This window comes from Panthera uncia, chromosome D1 (assembly GCF_023721935.1).
Source record: "Panthera uncia isolate 11264 chromosome D1, Puncia_PCG_1.0, whole genome shotgun sequence".
NCBI classification, from domain to species: domain Eukaryota; kingdom Metazoa; phylum Chordata; class Mammalia; order Carnivora; family Felidae; genus Panthera; species Panthera uncia.
In genome coordinates this window covers 11,275,282-11,295,582 of record NC_064808.1, presented here as the reverse complement: position 1 = coordinate 11,295,582, position 20,301 = coordinate 11,275,282, and the positions used below count along the sequence as shown (strand labels likewise).

General features: G+C 44.3%; 2 protein-coding genes across 2 annotated transcripts; one reads left to right on the top strand and one right to left on the bottom strand.

The window, feature by feature from the left end:
* The first annotated feature begins 9,573 nt into the window (after positions 1–9,573).
* Positions 9,574–10,689, top strand: LOC125915755 (olfactory receptor 9Q2-like). The gene has a single exon (XM_049621747.1). It carries the CDS (start codon positions 9,574–9,576, stop codon positions 10,516–10,518), a length of 945 nt encoding a protein of 314 aa, XP_049477704.1. The 3' UTR covers positions 10,519–10,689.
* Positions 10,690–18,766: 8,077 nt separating this feature from the next.
* Positions 18,767–20,007, bottom strand: LOC125911296 (olfactory receptor 1S1-like). Its single transcript, XM_049615153.1, has one exon. The coding sequence runs from the start codon at positions 19,799–19,801 to the stop codon at positions 18,767–18,769; it is 1,035 nt and encodes a 344-aa protein (XP_049471110.1). The 5' UTR covers positions 19,802–20,007.
* Positions 20,008–20,301: the final 294 nt, after the last annotated feature.

Here is a 20,301-nt window from a genome sequence, read left to right as displayed (position 1 = left end):
TACAGTTTTTGACTTCAGGGAGGCAGAGCCTTGCTCTATTCCATACACAGGTGGGCAAGAAGGTTCTCCCGTACCGGGTCGCTGTGTCTGCAGCAGCTCAACCTGGGTCCGAAGACTTCCAGAGTCTGTTGGTTCTTGATCCTCACTTCTCTAACTTACAGGTGTCTCAGTCAAATGCAAGGCACTAGAAGGGAACAGGCCACCCAACCCTTCATTTTCTGTTTTTATGTGATCTTTATTCCTGGAATTAAAATTATTTTCTCCCTGTCCCTTGGATTAAATAAAAACCAAGATCCCAGGTGTACGAATGATGTAAACCATCGTGGGAGAGAAGAGGGAGGCTGACAGTATCTTACAAACAGGGCATGATTCCAGAATGCTGTGTCACCCCCTGAATTGCAGTACAGCTTTGCCCTGCTATCCGAGAGCAGAGGCTTCCTATGAAATCTTTCTTAAGCCAAAACAGCATAAAGCAAAGAAAAAAATTACCATTAATTTATACGGAAAAAAATTTTCAGCATTCTCAGCAAGCCCAAAATAACCTCTCTTGGGCTTTTCTGATACCTTAGGACACATCTTGCTAACAGATGCACAAAATAAATCGAGACAAAGCACAGATGCTCACAGACATTGTTCGGAGCTGTGGCGGCTTGATGCTGAGAGGCCGAGTGTGGTTCCTGGGGAGGGATCGTGGCAGGGCCACTCTCCATGTTCGAGGTGCATGCTGAACGCTATTGTCACCTTTTGTCATTTTTTTTTGTAAACGTGAAGATCCGCTTTGAATGTCTTTCAAGTAGCAAAAGCAGGTGCGAATACAGGTCTTTCATAAAAGTAAAGTGGGGCAACGCGAAATTTTGAAAGGTGAAGAATACCAGTAATGGGATTTTAAATTGGAAGAAGCAGCTGGAGGACCGGTCAAAGATTCAGGGAGAACGAGTACAAAGGATACTAAATTTAAGCTCACCTACAGTAAAATAAAACACATTAAAATCTCCAAAGACATTATGTGTATTTCTAAAAGACAAGATTATTTAAAATGCATGTTATAATCATCATAAGAAATACTAGATCCATTCAATAGTGGCTTGTCTGGTTCTTAAAACCCAGGTTGAAAATGCATAGCTCCAAAAGACGGACAGTTAATAAATAGCTCCCGTGTTGACTGTGTTACAGGTAGTGGCAAAAGGCAAAAGCTAAGAAAGGAGCTAGAAATCTCCGATTGGTCATGTGAAGTTACCTCCTGATTGAAGAGACACCATTGGGTCTGTGTGAGTGAGAGCAGTGCACCAAAGAGCTGTTTGCTCTCTTGGAATCTTCCAGAAGGCAGGGAGCACACCATGAATTGAAAGGAACTGCTAAGAGAATGAGCTGCTAGGTCTAAGGAGACAACTTATGCTCTTTCTGATGAGATTCTAAGCAGGCAGTTAAGGTTGCTGTTTAAGAAGAAGGGGCCAACTGAGCTGTCTCTAGGGACTAGTGGCCACAGAGCCCCAGTGTTGTATATGGGACTTGTCCTCTATAGAGAGAGTTAAGGGAAAGTTAAGAAAAATGTCCTAAGGTATCCACTTACGTATGGAAGGGCAGACATGGTTAAATTAGTTTTTTTTAAGTTCATTTATTTATTTTGAGAGAGAGAGAGAACGTGCATGTGTGTGCAAGGGAGGGGTAAAGACAGAGGGAAAGAGAGAATCCCAAGCAGGCTCCACACTGTCAGTACAGAGCCCAATGTGGGGCTCGATCTCATGAACCGTGAGATCATGACCTGAGCCGAAATCAAGAGTCGGATGCTTAACCAGCTGAGCCACCTGGTATCCCAAATTACATATTAAAAAAAAATCTTTTTAAGTTTTATTTATTTATTTTGAGAGATACAGAGACAGCACAAGTGGGGGAAGAGAAGACAGAGAGAGTGAGAGAGAGAATCCCAAGCAGGCTCTGTGCTGACTGCGCAGAGCCCAATGCAGGGCTCGAACTCATGAAACCTTGAGATTATGACCTGAATCGAAACCAAGAGTTGGACGCTTAACTGACTGAGCCACCCAGGCACCTCAAGTTAAGTATTTTTAAAGAATGTTGATAATATGAAGGTTACCTGGTTATAAATAGGTATTAGTATTTCCTTACATCTTGCTATATCTTGTGTGGAAGTCATTAAAATAAAGCAAACTGTGATTCTTTTTATTATTTAATATTTTTAATGTTTGTTTATTCTTTGTGAGAAAGAGAGAAAGCAGGAGCGGGGAGAGCCAGAGAGAGGAAGACACAGAATCTGAAGCAGGCTCCAGGTTCTGAGCTGTCAGCAGAGATCCCGACGCGGGGCTCGAACTCATGAACCATGAGACCATGACCTGAGCCGAAGTCGGCCCCCTAACCAACGGAGCCACCCAAGTGCTCCTAGTTATTTTAATTTTAAAAGTCCCATTTTAATAGAAAATACATAGTTGAGGATTAATCATTAAAATATGCATAGGGAACACTAGGCTATTTAGACCAGAAAATACCATCTGTGGGACAGTCTTGAATGTGGCTGTAATACCTAAAAGGAGAATAAAAAAAAGGTCTTCTGGGCAGATAACCTTGGATATCCAACTCAAGAAGTGGGTAGTGAGTATAACACCCTACCCAAATGCTCCTGGTCTCATGCCTGGCACTCAGCTGGATGTTCCCCCTCACCCTTCTCAGGTAGTTTCCTCCAAGGAGAACTCTAATACCGTAAGCCAGGTCCTCCAGGAGCTATCAAAGAATGGACTTATTGGTATCATGGCCTCTCTGCTGGGTTCTGGACACACTCCTCACATTTTTTGCCCCAGCCCCGAAAGGGGAGTCCTGGGGACCACACTTCCCAGTCCAGGAGGTGGGGGAAGAAAGGCCACAGCTCTTCCAGAGGCAGGTAGGACAGGAGCAATAAGGCATGACTTGTAAGGTGTCAAAAAGGGGCCCGATTCCCTCTCAAAACCCCTTTCTTTGTTTTCAGTTCCTTTGCTGGAAATCACTTTGTGTGGCTTTCTTTTCTGGGGACCTTCGGGTGATGGAAAGAAGGCTGGGTGGTGACTGACACTAACCAGTGGCATGTCCTTCCTTAAGGGAGTTCCCAATTCTGTACCTCAAGTTTTTCCACCTGAAAAAACTGGGGAAAGGCTAGAAGAAGAGAATTCTAAGAGTCCCTTTGTGGTCTGGCATTCTATATGACTGGGCCTTAACTCTGTGAAAGTGTAAATTGTTTGAGAAGAGGACCCCATTATGCATTGTCAGCCGCTTTGTCCAGCCTGGGTTAGGACAAATGAGTGCCCAAGTCTAGGTGACAGAGAAGTATGGGAATGAGTGCTCAGGTCAAGGAAGCTGGAGTGGCCTGAGATGAACTCTGAACACTTTTTCATTTGGTATTTCTGAAAGTGAATCATTTCCCTTCTCATAGGTGGTCCAGCATAAAGCTTACATGGTGTGAGAAATGAGTCCACCGACCCAATCGAAGGAGGGATGCAGAAACTCAGAGTACAGTGGAGTGAGGCTTTAATCAACGTTCCTGTGAGAGCAGGTGTCTGATGGACAGGCACACCTGGGGCAGTTACAGCAGACAATTTATCTCCTAGCATGAAGTCCCGCCCCCGTTTCCTCATTGGCTGAGTACTACAGAAGTTACAGCCTTACCTGGACGTCGCCTATGCCCATACAAGGCAAGGAGTAGTCTGATTGGAACAAATGTACATTCCCTGAGGTGACGTAGAGACTTTCAGTCCTTCTTCCCTTTGCTCTTTGGCTCATGCTCATTGCAAAGCCCATGAAAATAAGCCGGAGAAACGGAGAGGGGAAGAAGAACCAGGAAGTGAAGTGTCTAAGGGTTCGGTACTCCATTGTTTTTTTTTGTTTGTTTTTTGGTTTTAAAAAAAGTTTTTTTTAACACTTATTTATTTTTGAGAGACAGAGAAGGGGTGGGGGAGGAGCAGAGAAAGAGGGAGGCAAAGAATCCGAAGCAGGTTCCAGGCTCTGAGCTGTCAGCACAGAGCCTGACACGGGACTCGAACTCATGAACCGTCAGATCATGGCCTGAGCTGAAGTCAGATGCTTAACCGACTGAGCCACCCAGGCACCCCGGGACTCCATTGTTGGGGGGGAGGGTAGTTCATCCATATTTCCAATAGGTTGCAAACTTGCTGTTAACTAGACAGCACAGCTTTCATTTGGTATTTCTGAAAATGAACCATCTCCCTTACTTCTTATAGGTGGTCGGCCATAAAGCTTAAAGACATTCCCAAACAAAACTTGTCTTTCCAATGCCTTGTTGATGGCAGTTAGATCTGCAGGCAGGATGGAAACCTGAAGGCTTATACACCAGCGCCGGACACATCTGCTTCCAGCTGTGCTGCCTCTTGCTTCCCCGAGTCACTGCTTAGTCACCACCTCTGAGAGATCCCCCGAAGCCCAGGGGCCGCAGGAATTTCTCGGAGTCTCCTGATCTTAGTGTGGTAAAAATCTCTTCTTTCGTGTTCCCAAACTAGCATCCCTTCTCGTCTGGGAATCTGACCCTGAGTTCACATGGGCATTTCCACATCTTTTTGGGCTCCACCGACTGGCCCTGAGGTAGGCGCCTTGTCCCTTGGCCATATGACCTCCGAGACCTTTCTTGGAATTTTTCTTTTAACTTGGTATGAGAAAAGGTGATTGTCATCTTTTTTGTGGTGGGAAGGCTGGGGCATGTGAGGTGTGGACACAACCAGAGGCCCTTTGTTTTTCTACTTTGTGGAAAGACCAAAGCTGATATTCACAGACAGTCATGGACAATAGAAAAATTCCTGATGTCATGAGCGTTACCAGGTCCAGTTGTCCCTAAGTTCTGGCTGCACCCTTCCCTGAATTTCCTGAGGTTTTGAGAGTCTTGGGGTGAATTCATCTGTGTGTTCCAGTCACGTTGGATGCTGGGCTTTTGTCACTCATGACTAAGAAGACCTCATCAAGAAGCCCCAGAGACTGGAAGTATTCTTGTTTTAGGATTTCATTCTCCACACTTGTGAGGAGCTGGACTGGATCCCTAAAGTCCTCTGGCTCCATCATTTGGGGAAGTTCAGATATAGAAGCTCTAAGAAAACTTCAAGACAACTTATAAAGGAAATAGTGGAAGAAGCTTGTCTCAGGCTGCAAACCCCTGACAGAATTTGGCGGGGAGAAAGGGCAGATACGCATTTTTAAGAATTAGAACTGAATCAAGAAGCATTCACTTGATTATCTGGTCATCTTCTGTTTGGGCCTCCTCTGTATTTGGGGGAAGTAAGGGGCCACTGGGTAAGGTGCCAGTTAACCTGTTTGGCCTTAAATTATGCATTGGGAATCAAGTGAACTGATCCAACCACTGACTGTCTTCCTATTTGGGGACTACGGCCTGTCTGCCTGCGAATTGGAAAGAAGTCATTTGGCTTCTAATGTCCCCTGTAGTTCTAGCATCTTATGGGAGCCTCTAAAAATCCGGCAGTTCTGTAATATGTAAAGGGAGGATTGGGACACCAATGATGAACTGTAACATCAGGATAAATGCTTCCAAAGCCAATTTAAGGGCCCTAGACAGTCCTCAACCTTGAACTGGCGTGAGATCCATCCACGTATGGATGGGGGATGATAACAGAGATGGATCCCAGGGTGAGAGCTGAGGATATATCCTCCTTACACCAAAACCTACTGTCCTTCCTAATGCTTCCTCCAGACTACGAGGCAGGATTCCTTGGCTACAAGGAACAGATATCCACTTTAGTTCAAGAAAAGAGCCTTTTGAAAGAAGAGAGGATTAACCCTGGCAATCAACTCAGGTTGAGCTTTCTCCTCCTCCAATTATCTGTGCTTAGAAGGGTGAGGCCAGAGGGGGCTGAGGGCGATGCTGAGTCCATCCTTCCTCCGTGGCTGTGAGTAATACCTTTTAGAAGGAGCAACGGCCTGGACAAGTACCCCAAGAATTTTCTACCACAGTCTCCTCACTCTGCCATGTAGGTCCCATCTCCAAGCCCTGTCCCTTCTTTTTAAAAGGTTAGAAAGAAAGTAGAGATGTAGAAGGCAGAACTCACCAACTATTCCCAAATATAGGGGTCCAGAGACATCCGCACGAGGGTTTGCAATAGAGTACAGGAGTTCAGCGTGTGCATTCTGGAGCCAGGCTGCTCAGGCTCAAATCCTAGCTCTGCCCCTCACTTTGGCACCATTGGTAATCCACTCCAACTGTCTGTGCCTACATGTTCTCATCCCCTTAAAATGGGGCCAATAATAGTACCTAACTCATAAGGTTGTTTTGTGGATTCAGTCAACTAATACATCTATCTATCTATCTATCTATCATCTATCAGCATCAGCAGCATCATTTGTCATCCTCTATCATCTTAGAATATAGGCATATAGGAAACAGCTTATGTGGTCTTTGCTATTATTCTATTGGATATCCCTATCACATGTTGGCTTAGCCACCGCCATGCCCTGAATCTCTAGATCGGGAAACAAATGTCGGTCAAATCAGTAGTTCTAGAAACAAACCTCTAACCTCCCTTCACTGTAGCCGTATAGGCTCCACTACTCACAAATGTGAAATTTTGGTCCATAACTTTTGAGCTTCATTCTGCTTTCTTTCTGGGGCTGGCCTCATGATGACTGAATTGTCTGAATAATTACCTGATAATGGTTTAAAATTCTACCAGAGCTTCCTGAAAGTGGGCTTCTGATGGTCTCGGCAGCCATCACAATGGGGATGGAGTGAGGTGGAATCACTATTGTTTCTGAAGCAGAACTAGTGGAATCACTATTGTTTCTGAAGATGCTCAGCCACTGGACCCTCTTCGGGACTGAAGGAAAAGTCTTTTTTTAAAAAGCTCCTGAGGGACCGATCTGGAGGGATTTTACTCCCTGCCTGACCCCCTACCAATCCCTTTCACAGTAGGAGCAATTGCTTTTGGGCAAGCCAGTCTGCACAGACTTAAAGGAGCCAGATTTCGAGATGGTGAGTCATCAGGAGATGCCTTTTCTTGGAATGATTATGGCTTGGCTGTTTGGCATTTGGTCAATTGCTGAGCTTTTTCAGAGCTGTACTGCCTCAGGCACACCCATCCCTGGGAGCTCTGACTCTGCAGGATGCTAATCTGCTTTCACTGAAAAAGAGGTTTTGTGGTCAAATATTTGGGGGAAATGGTGGGCTACGAAAGGTGACAAGGCCTCTTAATTACAGGACCTCATAGATCGTTTAATACACTGCTAGGCGATATGAGTTTCCACACGGAAAATACAGTATGCAGTGATTTCCAAACTTGTGAGAACAGTATACCTCTTTTCCTCCCTGGGCCCACCTGGGAAGCCTGTTAACAAGAAAGGTGTTGGGGCACCTGGGGGGCTCAGTCCATTAAGCGTCCGGCTCTTGATTTCTGCTCAGGTCATGATCTCACGGTTCGTGCGTTCGAGCCCCGCATCAGGCTCTGCCCTGAGGGGATGGAGCCTGCTTGGGATTCTGTCTCTTTCCCTCTCGCTGCCCCTCCTCTGCTCATGTACTCTCTGTCTCTCTCTCAAAATAAATAAATAAATAAACTTGAAGAAAAAAAAAAAAACTAAGGTAGATGTCTGCACCCCATGACAAAAGAACTGTATCAGAATCTCTGGAGGTAGGATGATAGTATTCATGTTTTAAATAAATTCCCTGGGCCATTCTTATGCACCAGGAGAACCAGTTTGAGAACCAGCACTCTGGAGGAGAGATCGATCACCGCTAAGAATTTGTTCGGTTTGCCTGGTAGAAGTCTGTTCACGACTCACATACACCTCGTGACTCGCCATTTGCACAATTCTCTTTCTGCCAAATGGCGAAATTTCAGAATTGCCGATTTCAGCATGTCTTGGCATCGGGGAACAAAGGCTTGTGCTTCCAAAAACGGTCAGAGCTGCCTAGAGTGGCAGTAGGCAAAGCCCTTGACAAAATTCCCAATAGAGATACAGGAAAACTTCAAAAAAGTACATTCCTTTTGGTACAAGGCAGAAATGAGGCAAGACCAGGAACGAGCCTTGTCAGATGCTGCTGAGTGATGGCAGGACAGGAGATGGGGCTTTTGGAGTTTGAAATCACAGAGAAATCCTCAAAGATATTAGACACCTCGTTAGAAGTCACATGAAGATAAATTGCCCCTCCCTGGAGACTCCCCTTGGGGACCAATTCAGGCATGATGCTGGGACAGTGAATATAGGGAGCACTGTCAGCCAAGGTCTACTGGTGGATCAGAAGCTCAGGGAGAGAGGCTGGTGCCCTAACCCTGCTATGCCGTCCGAGTCTGAAGACAGTCCCAGGAAGCTCCAGAGTCAGGGATTTATTGTTTTGTCAAAGGTGAGAAGAAAGAGAGGGGCTCCATGAAGTGAGAGCAGACATAGAGGTCTGGAAGCCACCTCACCACCCCTGAGTTGCTATGATTATGGACTCATGCTGTATTGTTGTTTAGTGAAAGGGAACGAAGACAGGGTAATTGAAGTCCAGAGGGGAAAAATGACTTGCTTAGGGTCATGCATCTTGTGTGGATGAATCAGAACACAGGTCTCTTCTGCATTGGCAGCTCCCATGGCTGCCAGATCTAATTTCTGTTCTTTGTTATTTTCCCTAATGGATCAGCTCAGTATTGGCCTGGCTGCTGGTGCATCAGGGAATGAAACAGGATCGAAGTCCTCCTTTACAGCCCTGCTTTAGAACCCTAAAGATTCCAAATCCCTTAGCTGAGATCCCACCAACAGCGCTTAGATACCAGACTGCAGAAGTATTTCTGCTTTCTAATTTGGATGCTTGTCTATGAGCAAACTACTGCGTTTTCCAGGACTGTGTGAACAACCAAACAATGCTTATGGAGTTTTGTTAGGTGCTGAAAAGAGCTTATGTTTGTTGTTTTGATTCCAAGGTTATTGCTAGTACTTACAAAAAGCAACAAATGAAAACCCCTTAATAAGCCAGGCAGCCAACCCTAATTAGGGTAACAGCTATTTGTTAAACATGCCTGCTTTTAGACTGAGAATAGAAATCTTCCTTCCTACAGTCAGAGTCCATTGCTGATTGCTAATGTGCTTTTTTTTTTTCATGCTCCTTTGTTCAATAGAATATAAATTTTCCTTCCTTAAAACATTCATTTACAATTTTAAATAGCTACTATATATATGCCGAGTGCTTTTAGCTTTCCTGTACACTTTTGCATCTGTTTTAATCTATGCATTAACTTTATCTCTTAAGTAGGGCAGATATTATGATCCCCTTCTGGCAGAGGAGGAAACTGAGGTTCAGAGAGGTTAAGTGCCTTGTATAAGATCAAACAGCTAATTGGAGACAGAGTTGCAAATACAAGGGCTGACTTGGAAGTCAGATAAGCACTTGCTGTCCCTTCTTAGTGTAAGAGAGGCGTTCATCAGTTTTCTCTTCTAGTGAGCTCTGTATTTGTCCATTTCCACTTAAATTGCAAGGTTTGTTCAAGTCCAGTGCCTCCCGCCAGACACCCAATTTAAAGCCTTCTTGCTGGAAATGACTTGCGCGTGTCTTCAGGGTCCCCTCACCTGGCTCTTGTCCATCCTCGCAGGTAAACCGCCGGATGGATGGCTGGGAGGAATGACACTGTAGTGACCGAGTTCTTCCTCACTGCGTTCCCAGAGCATCCCGAGTGGGGGCTCCCTCTCTTCCTGGTGTTTTTGAGTTTCTATCTCCTCACTCTGCTGGGGAACACGGGAATGGTCATCCTGATCCGTGTGGATGGCCGGCTTCACACCCCGATGTACTTCTTCCTTGGCCACCTTTCCTTCGTGGACATCTGCTACTCGTCCGTCACGGTCCCCCAGATGCTGGCCATGCTGCTGGAGCGTGGGGCAGTTCTGTCCTACACACGCTGTGCTGCTCAGTTCTTCCTTTTCACCTTCTTTGCTTCCATCGACTGCTACCTCCTGGCAATCATGGCTTATGACCGCTACGTGGCCGTGTGCCGGCCCCTGCTTTATGTCACCGTCATGACCGAGAAGGCCCGCTGGGGCTTACTGGCTGCAGCTTATGCGGCTGGTTTCTCCAGTGCCTTTGTTCGGACGGTCACAGCCTTCACCCTCTCCTTCTGTGGAACCAATGAGATCGACTTTATTTTCTGTGATCTCCCTCCCCTGTTAAAGCTGACCTGTGGGGACAGCTACACCCAGGAGGTGGTCATTATTGTGTTTGCCATTTTTGTCATGCCTCTTTGTGTATTGGTGATCTTGGTGTCCTACGTGTTTATCATCGTGGCCATCATGAGGATCCCCTCCGCGGGAGGCCGGGCCAAGACCTTCTCCACGTGTGCCTCCCACCTCACGGCCGTGTCACTCTTCTTCGGCACTCTCATCTTCATGTACCTCCGAGGCAACTCGGGCCAGTCCTCGGAGGAGGACCGAGCGGTGTCAGTGCTCTACACAGTGGTGACCCCCATGCTGAACCCCTTCATCTATAGCCTGAGGAATAAGGAGGTAAAGGAGGCGGTTGTGAAAGCCCTGAGCAGGTCAAAGTCTCGTGGAAGGCCCTAGAGGGACTCTTGCCAAGTACGTCATTCCTTCGTTTCTCTGTCCTTTCTGTCTATCCTCAACTTCCACCAACTGGGGGAGACTTTCCCAGACAACCCTACTTCGAATTGCACCCGAACTTCCCACCTCCACTTTCAGATTTATTATTCTATGTCATACTTGTCACCATCCGATGCACGATGTGCTACATATGTGATATTGTCTAATTCTCACAAACTAAAAGGTAAACTACACGAGAGGAGGCGTTTTTATCTGTGAAATCCACTTCTGTGCAGTCAGTGCCTCGCCAAGCACCTAGCAAATAAAAAACACCCAACAAGTATTTGTCGAATAAACACATTCATCTCTGGTTCCAGTGTCTACCTTTCGGTTCCAACTTCCTCGTCCTCAGTTTTTTTTTTGTTTGTTTGTTTGCTTGTTTTTTGTATCTGCCAAGTGGGTTGACCTACTTTATAGGACTAGATTTTCGAGGATCCAGGGCAAAAAAGAGCAGGGACCATGTCTGTCTTATTTGCTAGCATCTGTTGAATTCTGTACATTCCAGGCACAACACACACTTGATGAGTGGAGTAAATATCTTTGGAAAATCCAAAGACTTATCAGTCTTTGTTCGTTTTTTTTTGTTTTGTTTTTTTTTTTTGTTTTGTTTGTTTGTTTGTTTGTTTTGCACAAGTCACTTACATTTTGCAGGGTGGGGTAAAGCAACTGCACAGAGTGCATATTGGGGCCCGTTTTTCCAATATTAACTGCCGGGCAAATGTTCCCCTGACAGATCAGCTTCTGTGGCAGGAACAGAGGCAAGCGTGTCGTAGAAGGAGCTCCGGATTTGGCATCAAAGCGTCCAGGCGGTCACTTCTTAGCTGTATGGCTTCAGATTAGTTAGGGTTTGTCAGTCTGCTTTCTCAACTGTGAAATAAAACTTATTGAGCATTTACCCTCAGCCAGGTTTTGTGTGTATCACATTTATTCTCACGACAACTCGGTACATGTGGAGAAACAGAAGGTGCTGGGTGAAGTTCTATAAATGTTAATTAATTTGATTATGGTGATTGTCCCAGGGTCTGCAGCCCAATGAGCACCAGTGGGCAGAAAGACCCATAGCTGATCGGTGGGCCTTTTCATTTTAGAACTGTCTGGAACAGTGTCTTCTGGGCTGACATTAGCCTTGGGTCCAGACACCTACAGACGTGGAGTTCACTAAAAATTTTTTAACTTAACTCTTGAAGTAATATACGCTTAAATACACACTTAAATTAATTCGAGGCACCAGGCTAAAGGCTTTACACGAATGATTTACTTTAGTGCCAGCAACTTGAGTGGAAAGTAATTCTGGTTGACCTCATTTTGCAAAAGGAAGATATTAGACCCACAGAGGTGATATGACTTGTCCAAGTTCTGCAGCAAGAAAGTTGCAGAACAGGGAGCACCTGATCCCAAGCCTCTCTCACTCGAAAAGGTCTGCTCACAAATGCCACCCCCCCCGTGTATTTCCCCCTGTCTCCTTCCCAGGCCCCAAGTCTCAGATGCAAATCATTTCAGAAGCGTCTGGGTTTTAGTTCCTTCCTCCGATAGGCAGTTCCTCAGTACGGTGCCTCTAGGCAGTCACCAACCTTGCCTTCGTGTTTTCCTGTTCAATTTCAGCGATTGCCTAAGAATTCAAGGTTCCTTTCCAAACACCGATCATTGTTATTTCTTACCATTTAATACCATTTAATATATATTTAATTGTTTTGTTCTATCATCTACATCTATTTAATCTATCTACCTATCTATCTATCCATCTATTATCTAAGTATCTATGTATCTATAATCTATCTACATATCTATTATCTATCTATCCATCCATATATCATCGATCTATCCATTATCTATCTATTATCATCTATCAGATCTGATCTCTGTTTCTAGGAGTTTGTTTTTTTAGATTCCACATACAAGTGAGATCATACAGTATTTGTCTTTCTCTGTCTGCCTTATTTCCTTTCCAATGCAATGTTTAATAGAAGTAATGACAGTGTACGTTCCTGTCCTGTTCTTGATCAAAAGAAATTTATTCTTTCATCAGTCACTGTGTGGGTTTTTCATAGATGCCCTTTATTAGCTTATAGGAGTTCCCTTTGATTCCTAGTTTGTTGAGAGGTTGTTTTTTTTTTTTTTTTAATTTTTAAGTTAAAAAAATTTTTTAAATGTTTATTTACTTTTGAGGGGGTGCAAGCCAGGGAGGGGTGGAGAGAAGCAGGCTCTGCGCTGACAGACTGACAGCAGCAAGCCCGATGTGGAGCTCGAACTTCCGAACCGAGAGATCGTGACCTGAGCCAAAGTCAGATGCTCAACCAACTGAGCCACCCGGGTGCCCTAAGAGTTTTTTTTGTTTTGTTTTGTTTTTTGTTTGTTTTTTTTAAATCAGGAATGGATTTTGGATTTTGTGAGAAGATTTTTCTGTATCCACTAGGATGATCATATAGTTTTATTTTGTGCTTATTAATATGGTGGATTACATTGATTGCTTTCGGACTGTTAGATAATTCTTGTATTTTTCGGATAAACTGTTCTCGATTACAGTAAAGTATTGCTTATATTATCAAAAAAAGTAGAAGACGCTCCACAGTATTCTTGCTTGGTTAAGAAGATCATAGATGGTATTGCCTAAAGCCAGATGCCAGTTTTAAAAGGCGGCTGTAGTTCTGAGTCATCTAAATACCTCTATTAAAAGGAGAATAGAGAGTAGCATAAGCAACGGAAGGAAAATGGGAGCAAAGAAGAAATTTGAGATGTTTTCATCTTCTGGGAAACATATTCTGCAGGAGACAGTTTCCATGTGGGCTGAACTCTGAGGACACGGGACCGGTGAAGAGGTCGCTGGGGATGATGTCTGCCTGGGTTGAGCAGATCACAAGGGAAGATCAAAGGGCTGACAGCTGGCCTCCTGTGGTATTTGAAACAGTCGATCCCTCTTTTCTCCTGGAAGAATTTTCACTCTCTTCCTCAGGAGTCCTGACACTACTTTATTCCGGTTTCCTACCTCCCTGGTTCTTGCTCCTCTGACTTCTTTGCTGGGTCCTTATTTCTAAATGTTAGAGTCCACACAGGGTTTGGTCATAGGTCTTTCTCTCTTTCTGTAGTTACCCCTTAGGTAATTTCATCCAGTTCCAAGGATTTAGTTCTTACTTAGAGTATTTATTTATACTTTTTTTTTTTTTTTTTTTTTTAATTCGAGACAGACAGAGAGGGTGAGTGGGGGAAAGGGGCAGAAAGAGAGGGAGAGAGAATCCCAAGCAGTCTCCGAGCCCGGTGCGGAGCCGATGTGGGGCTCGATCCCACAACCCTGGAATCATGACCTGATCCAAAATCAAGAGCTGGATGCTCAGCTGACTGAGTCACCCAGGCACCGCTTCCTTAGAGTATTTAAATAAAATTCAAAGTCTTCACCATGGCTGGACAGATTTAGCCAGGTTGCGTCCCAAACTACCACCATGACTATATTTACTTCTCATCTCCTTCTCCCTCGTCCACCCTGTTCTGTGAGGGCACCACCCTGCTCTTGCAGCAAGATCCTTCCACTTGCTCTCCCCTTTTCTTAGAATGTGTTTACTCAGAACTTCTCATGGTTCACTCTCTTATTTTATTCAGTTCTCTACTCAAATACTCAAGAAAGGCTTTCCCCAACTCCTGCACCTCTCCATCCCAAATAACCATCCCATGCTGGGTCGTTGTCTATTCTCTGCTCTTAGTGCACTTTTTATCCCAGGCCTTCTTGCTAGCTCATATTACAGCCATCATTTATTTATTCACACCTTCATGGTCTGTCTCCCTCTCTATGAAGGAAAAGCCAGACAAGCAACAGTGCTATCTCATTTTCTTTTTGCTCTCACTAGGTATTTAAAAATATATATTTGTTTAGTAAATAAAATAATGCACCTTTGCTGGCATGATTTGCATTGGGTTTTACAAGCCATGTTTACCCAATGTATGAATGTTTTTTTCCAGTTTGTTTTTCTAGGCATTTCCCTTGCATTTGTGTTACTCACACTTAGGTGATAGGGAATTCTGCTAATTTATTCATCAGGCCACAAGTTGGTTTTCCTCAGGTATGGCTAACACAAAAGCACTAAAATAGCATAACATTCACTTGACAGTGCTTTGCACAAAATCTTCATGTCTTCTAAATCTAACGACATCAGTTACTGACTAAATATTGTCTTTTCTTATCCTGTCTTACAAATCTCTTAATATTATTTTCGTGTCAATTTCTCTCTTTGGTCTGTGAGGGCGCCGAAGGCATGGGCTGTGAATTATTCATCCCTTTAGTCCCAGGGTCAGAGTCAGAGCCTGGTAAATTGATGGCTTATTGATGGCTTGCCATAGATGTTTGTTGAAATGACAGGTACAAGGATCCTTTAAGGGAATTCAAGCATCTGGGTCCAGATGTATGCCTCTCCTCCATGAAAACCTGTCAAGGTTTTTATAAAAGTTTGCGGTTCTCTATTTCCTGAATCGATTGTCTTTTGTGTCTTAAACTAAATCCTAATTCACTTCGTTGGGTAAACTCCCAACTTGCATCCAAGTCCATCCCTAGCCAAATCAGCTTCCCCCATTACTCACTGAGGATGAAGCACCTCAGAAAGGATCCAGGCTCCTGGGGAGCGTCTGCGCTGGAGGTAATGGAGGACTGACCCACATAGATGACCACCAATTCAAACCAAATCACATATAGGCTGGATGAAACCAGAATAAAGAGATAAAATCACAGATCTGCCCAATCGATGTTTAACAGAACATCCTGGAACAGCAGATTCTGGAACCAGGTTAAGCATGGTGGTGTAATAGGACAAGACATTTTATCTTACTTAAAATAAAAAAGTATCTTTCTTCCTAAAGCAATAGTCACTGCAAAATGACAAAGCAATAAGAGAGTATTATATAAATGCCTCCATTTTATGAAACAAAATCACTATTTTGGTTACAGAGTGTTGTATAACAAACCACCCCAAAATATAGGGACTTAAAACAAGGACCGTCATTTTATTGTTGTCTCTCACAGTTCTAGGAGTTGACGGGACACAATGGGCAGTTTTCACTTGGGGTCTCATGTGCCGACAGCCCGAGCTGACACTGGATCAGCTGAATGTTCACTCACTCACTTTCTGCAGACTCCGAGATTCGAAGGCTGGAAAAGCTGGAGCTCTTTGGGCATCTGCCTCTGATTCTCTGTGGCCTCGCCACATGGACTCTCCGGCATGGTGGCTTCAGAGCAGAGGGACTTCTTACAGGGAAATTAAGGGCTCCAGAGGTACACATCTGGAGAAAGTGCCAGGTGGAGGCCGTACTGGCTTTTCTAAGAGTCTTGGAAATCGTGCAGCACCACTTGTGGGGCACGCTATTAATCAGAGCAGCCCTAAAGCCCTCCAGGTTCAAGGAGAGGGGCACCGACTCCATCTCTTGATGAAGAAGTGGCAAACTTCTTCAAGAGCGTGTGAGATGGAAATATTGTCGTGGCTGGCTGTTTTTGGAAAACACGATCTGAGACAACCACTCTCAATATTTTGCTGACTCTCTTCCTAGGCATCTCTTTGTGCACATGCCGTTGTACATAAATGGGCATAATGATAATGCTGTCGTAAAACCTTCTTTGCGTATATCAGACCAATTGTTATGTTACAGAAAAAGAAACTGAGGTTGGTAACATGGTTTGTCACAAGTGAGTTCATTGCAGAGCCCAAGTCTCTTGATTATAAATCTAGGACTCTCTACTTGTCCCGGTGGAATAGTGAAAGCAGGGTTCTATGGTTCATGTTGGAGTTGTGTGTGGAACAGGGTGGACTTTGAGGTATTTGAGGAACAAGGACTTGGAGGCCAGTTTGGTAAGTCATATAAAAGCAAGTGGATTTTAAATTTATAATGCAAAAATCAAATGAAGCATAAAAATTTGAGAGACACTAGAGAGAAAGGCGGGTGGCTGATTATGTATCTCCTGTTATGGAGGTTGGGCTTTTATGAGTTTAGAGAAGAAGAGAAGTCTTAGATTGGGCACTGAATAAACTTCGTTTGGCTGGGAAGGTAGATTGGGGTTGGGAGCCTGGGACAGTTCCCAAAACAAGGAATTTTTTTAATAGTGTCTACGATATACGAGGATCTATGGTTGTTGTCTCGCATACATGTCCATTTACTCACAAACAGCTTTGGGATGTTCAGATGATTACTCCAGTTTGACAGATGAAGAAAGCAAGTTTCAATGCTTAAATAATTTCTATGGATCACGCAGGTGAATCTCAACTTCCTGAAAAGCCAGGATTTAGAACCAAATCTCTTCACGCTACAGTGCAGTTGTTAGAGGAATCAGATTAAATAGCGAATAAAAGTTTGCTCCAGAGCTGCAAATATTTTTTAAAAAGGATTTGGACACAGAAAAAGAACATGTTCTTCTGGGGAGCTACTTAAGGTAGATGTCTGAAAGACATTTCCATCAACCAGTGGGCACCCAGGTTTGCAAAAATCCCAGAGCTGGAGTGGAACTCAGAGTTTATGGGGTTCAGTGATTCTTTAGCACAAGGGTCACCTGAGGGGTGTTTCCAGGCTATGAGTGCCTGATTCCTTCACTGAGTCTTGGTTAGTAGATACAGGTGGGATTTGGGAGAAAAGCAGTAAAACCTGGTTTGTAGCCTTTCTCAGCCTCAAGGAAGTCCGAGGTTTGACCCTTGGTCTAATCCCTCTTGCAATGAATTCCAGAATTTTCTAGGTGGATCCTGGATCCAAGATGCAAGACAGCCCTGCCAAAGTGGCTCTGAAGCTTCTTGGTCACTTTTAACTGTTAAAATTGGTTATGGAGGAATTTGTAATTGATGAGCAGCTTATATTTACATAGATGCAGCTGTACCTGAAAAGGGGTGCTAGTCACATATCTCTACGGGGATCATCAAGAAGCAAGGCGTAATGGCTAATGAACCCCAGAGCTGAAGCCTTCCTGAACTGAGGTCGTCCACACCCAAGGAGTGCTCTCTCTCATGACCATGCACATTCCAAGTATGGAATGACTGGGATATTTTAGAAGGTGTGCCTTCTAAATGAGACCTCTACCCTCCTCCCTCACTCGTGCTCTCTCTCTCTCTCTCTCAAAAATTAATAAATGTTAAAAAATTTTTTTAAATGAGGCCTGTATGATGCCATCGTGTGTGTGTTTTGTGGCTGTCCCGTATCCTTAAAGTTTTCTTAAAGCTTGATTCTTGGTGTATTTTGTGAGCTTTATTGCCAAGCTGAACCCAAGACCATTGCAGCTGGTTGAGGAGAGAAGTCACCTCAAACTGTCCTGCTCAGACACAAGGATCAATGAACTCATATTATTTATCTCAGGCTTATCAGTTGTCACCTTCCCCTTTGCCCTCATCCTCTTCTCCTACATCTTCATTGTCAGGGCTGTCCTGAGAATCTCACCCACAGAGGGAAAGTGGAAAGCCTTCTCCACCTGTGGCTCTCACCAACTAGAACTAATAACCTTGTTTTATAGATGAGAAAGTAGACTCAAGAAAGTGAATTGACATGCCATAAGTCTCATAACTACTTTGGGGCAGAGTCAGGACTAGAACTGATGTCTTTTATAGAAATGCTCTCTGATTTGTCATTGAATGCATTTCTCCAATTATGTTTTGCACACTAGTCCCACGAACTACTTGGTGATGAGTCAGGTTATATCTGACTGAATAAGCTCATATATGATTGAATACGTTTGAGAATTGCTGCATACCATACTGCCTTCTTGGAGATTTATGCTATACCAAAGGCTCTAAGAAGTTGTCTAGTGAAGACATTTACTTCATGCAGCTCAGAGTTGCCTCACATTATTTGGATGTGGGGCCCTTCTGTGAACATCTCACTGAATAGTAGTTTTGGCAAAACAGACTTTGAGAAAAGCTGACCTAGAGAAATCAAGATTGAATAAAGGAATTAGTAATAACTGTCTTCAAATAAATAAATAAACAAACAAACAAACAAATAAATAAATAAAATAACTGTCTCCAAAGCTGTAAAAGGCACTACATGCACTTGTTATTGTCTAAGTTATAAATGATTTGTGCCCAAGTTTGCAGGAACATAGATGAGAATCAGAATAATGCGCTTTCCTTGTGACTTACCAACGGGGTTAGGGCCTCGTTTCCAAGACCAGAGCTATGTGGGAAAGCCCCAGCCCCTCGGAGGCGGATCTAAAACTGAACCATCACATCTATGCCATAAACTCTGGGCAGAATCATCCATCTGGTTATGGGGATAAATCAGATGCCCACGGCATCAAAGGGAGGAAGATTTTCCTACTGAGGAGCTTTCTTAGGGCACCTTTCATGTCCTTGTTCCTCAGGCTATAGATGAAGGGGTTCATCATGGGCGTCACCACAGTGAATAGCACTGCACCAATCTTATCTCCGCCATCAGGGTGAGTGGTTGAGGGGAAGAAGTAAACCCCTACAATGGTCCCATAGAAGAGCAATACAACTGTCAGGTGAGAGCCACAGGTGGAGAAGGCTTTCCACTTTCCCTCTGTGGATGAGATTCTCAGGACAGCCCTGACAATGCAGATGTAGGAGAAGAGGATGAGGGCAAAGGGGAAGGTGACAACCGATAAGCCCGAGATAAATAATACGAGTTCATTGATCCTTGTGTCTGAGCAGGACAGCTTGAGCAGAGGAGCCAAGTCACAGAAGTGTGGGAGAGTGTTGCTGTCACAGAAAAGCAATGGAAGGAGCAGAAGAGTGTGTATTAGGGCAACAGCATTACTGAGGACCCACAGAATGACCGCGAGTGAAACGCAGAGCCTGGGTTGCATGATGGTCATGTAGTTCAGAGGGTGGCAGATAGCCACAAAGCGGTCATAGGCCATGACGCCCAAGAGGAAATTGTCAATAACGACAAACACAATAGAAAAGTACATTTGCGTGATGCAGTTCTCATAGGAGATGGATTGAGTCTTGGTCTGAATATTCATCAGCATCTTGGGGACTGAGGTGGATACGGAGGAAATATCAGCCAAGGACAGATTGGCAAGGAAGAAATACATGGGAGTGTGAAGGTAAGAATCCAAGCCGATGGCCAGGATGATGAGTCCATTCCCAACCACAGTGACCAGGTACATACCCAGGAAAAGCACAAAGAGGACCTTCTGCTGCTCAGCCTGGTTGGAGAGTCCCAGAAGGAGGAACCCAGAGACGGTGGTTCGATTTCCTTGATGCATATTTCTGCTGATCTGGAGAAAGGAACACAAGGTCTTCACAGACCCAAAGAAAAGCCAGTGTGGTAACATTTGGCTGCAGCCACTGGAGGGGGGTGGAGAAAGATTACTTAATGAGGAACTACGTCAGCGGTTCAGAGACTCAGGAAATGCCTTCGAAAGTCAGAGCCACCACGATAGACATTTCTCAATGAACACGTTTGAAACTCGAACACGACTCTGACAGTGATGGTTAGAGTGGGTTCCAAATGTAGTGAAAAGCCTGAAACTAAGGACGACATGTGAGGTGTACTCCATATTCTAAAGATGCTGGATACCCCTGAAGGAATTACTTAAAAATGAAGAAAATGGCCCTAACACCTTTCCTAGCGTTCGCTCTCATTTTGAAATTGAAGAAGACAGAACTGGGAAGAGTCACTGAGGGAAGAGATTGGGAAGGAGAACCAAGCGAGCTTACTGAAATACACTGCAGTGTGGGTGCTCCTGCCCACTCACGTTAGGGGGAGGATGCAGAAAAGCTACTCTTGGGGAATGTGTACAAGAAGGGAGACCAAAAGTTCACTTCATTAGTG

Bases quoted from the DNA above. Each gene is read 5' to 3' on its own strand.
- LOC125915755 (XM_049621747.1), top strand. From the start codon at position 9,574: ATGGCTGGGAGGAATGACACTGTAGTGACCGAGTTCTTCCTCACTGCG.
- LOC125911296 (XM_049615153.1), bottom strand. From the start codon at position 19,801: ATGTTACCACACTGGCTTTTCTTTGGGTCTGTGAAGACCTTGTGTTCC.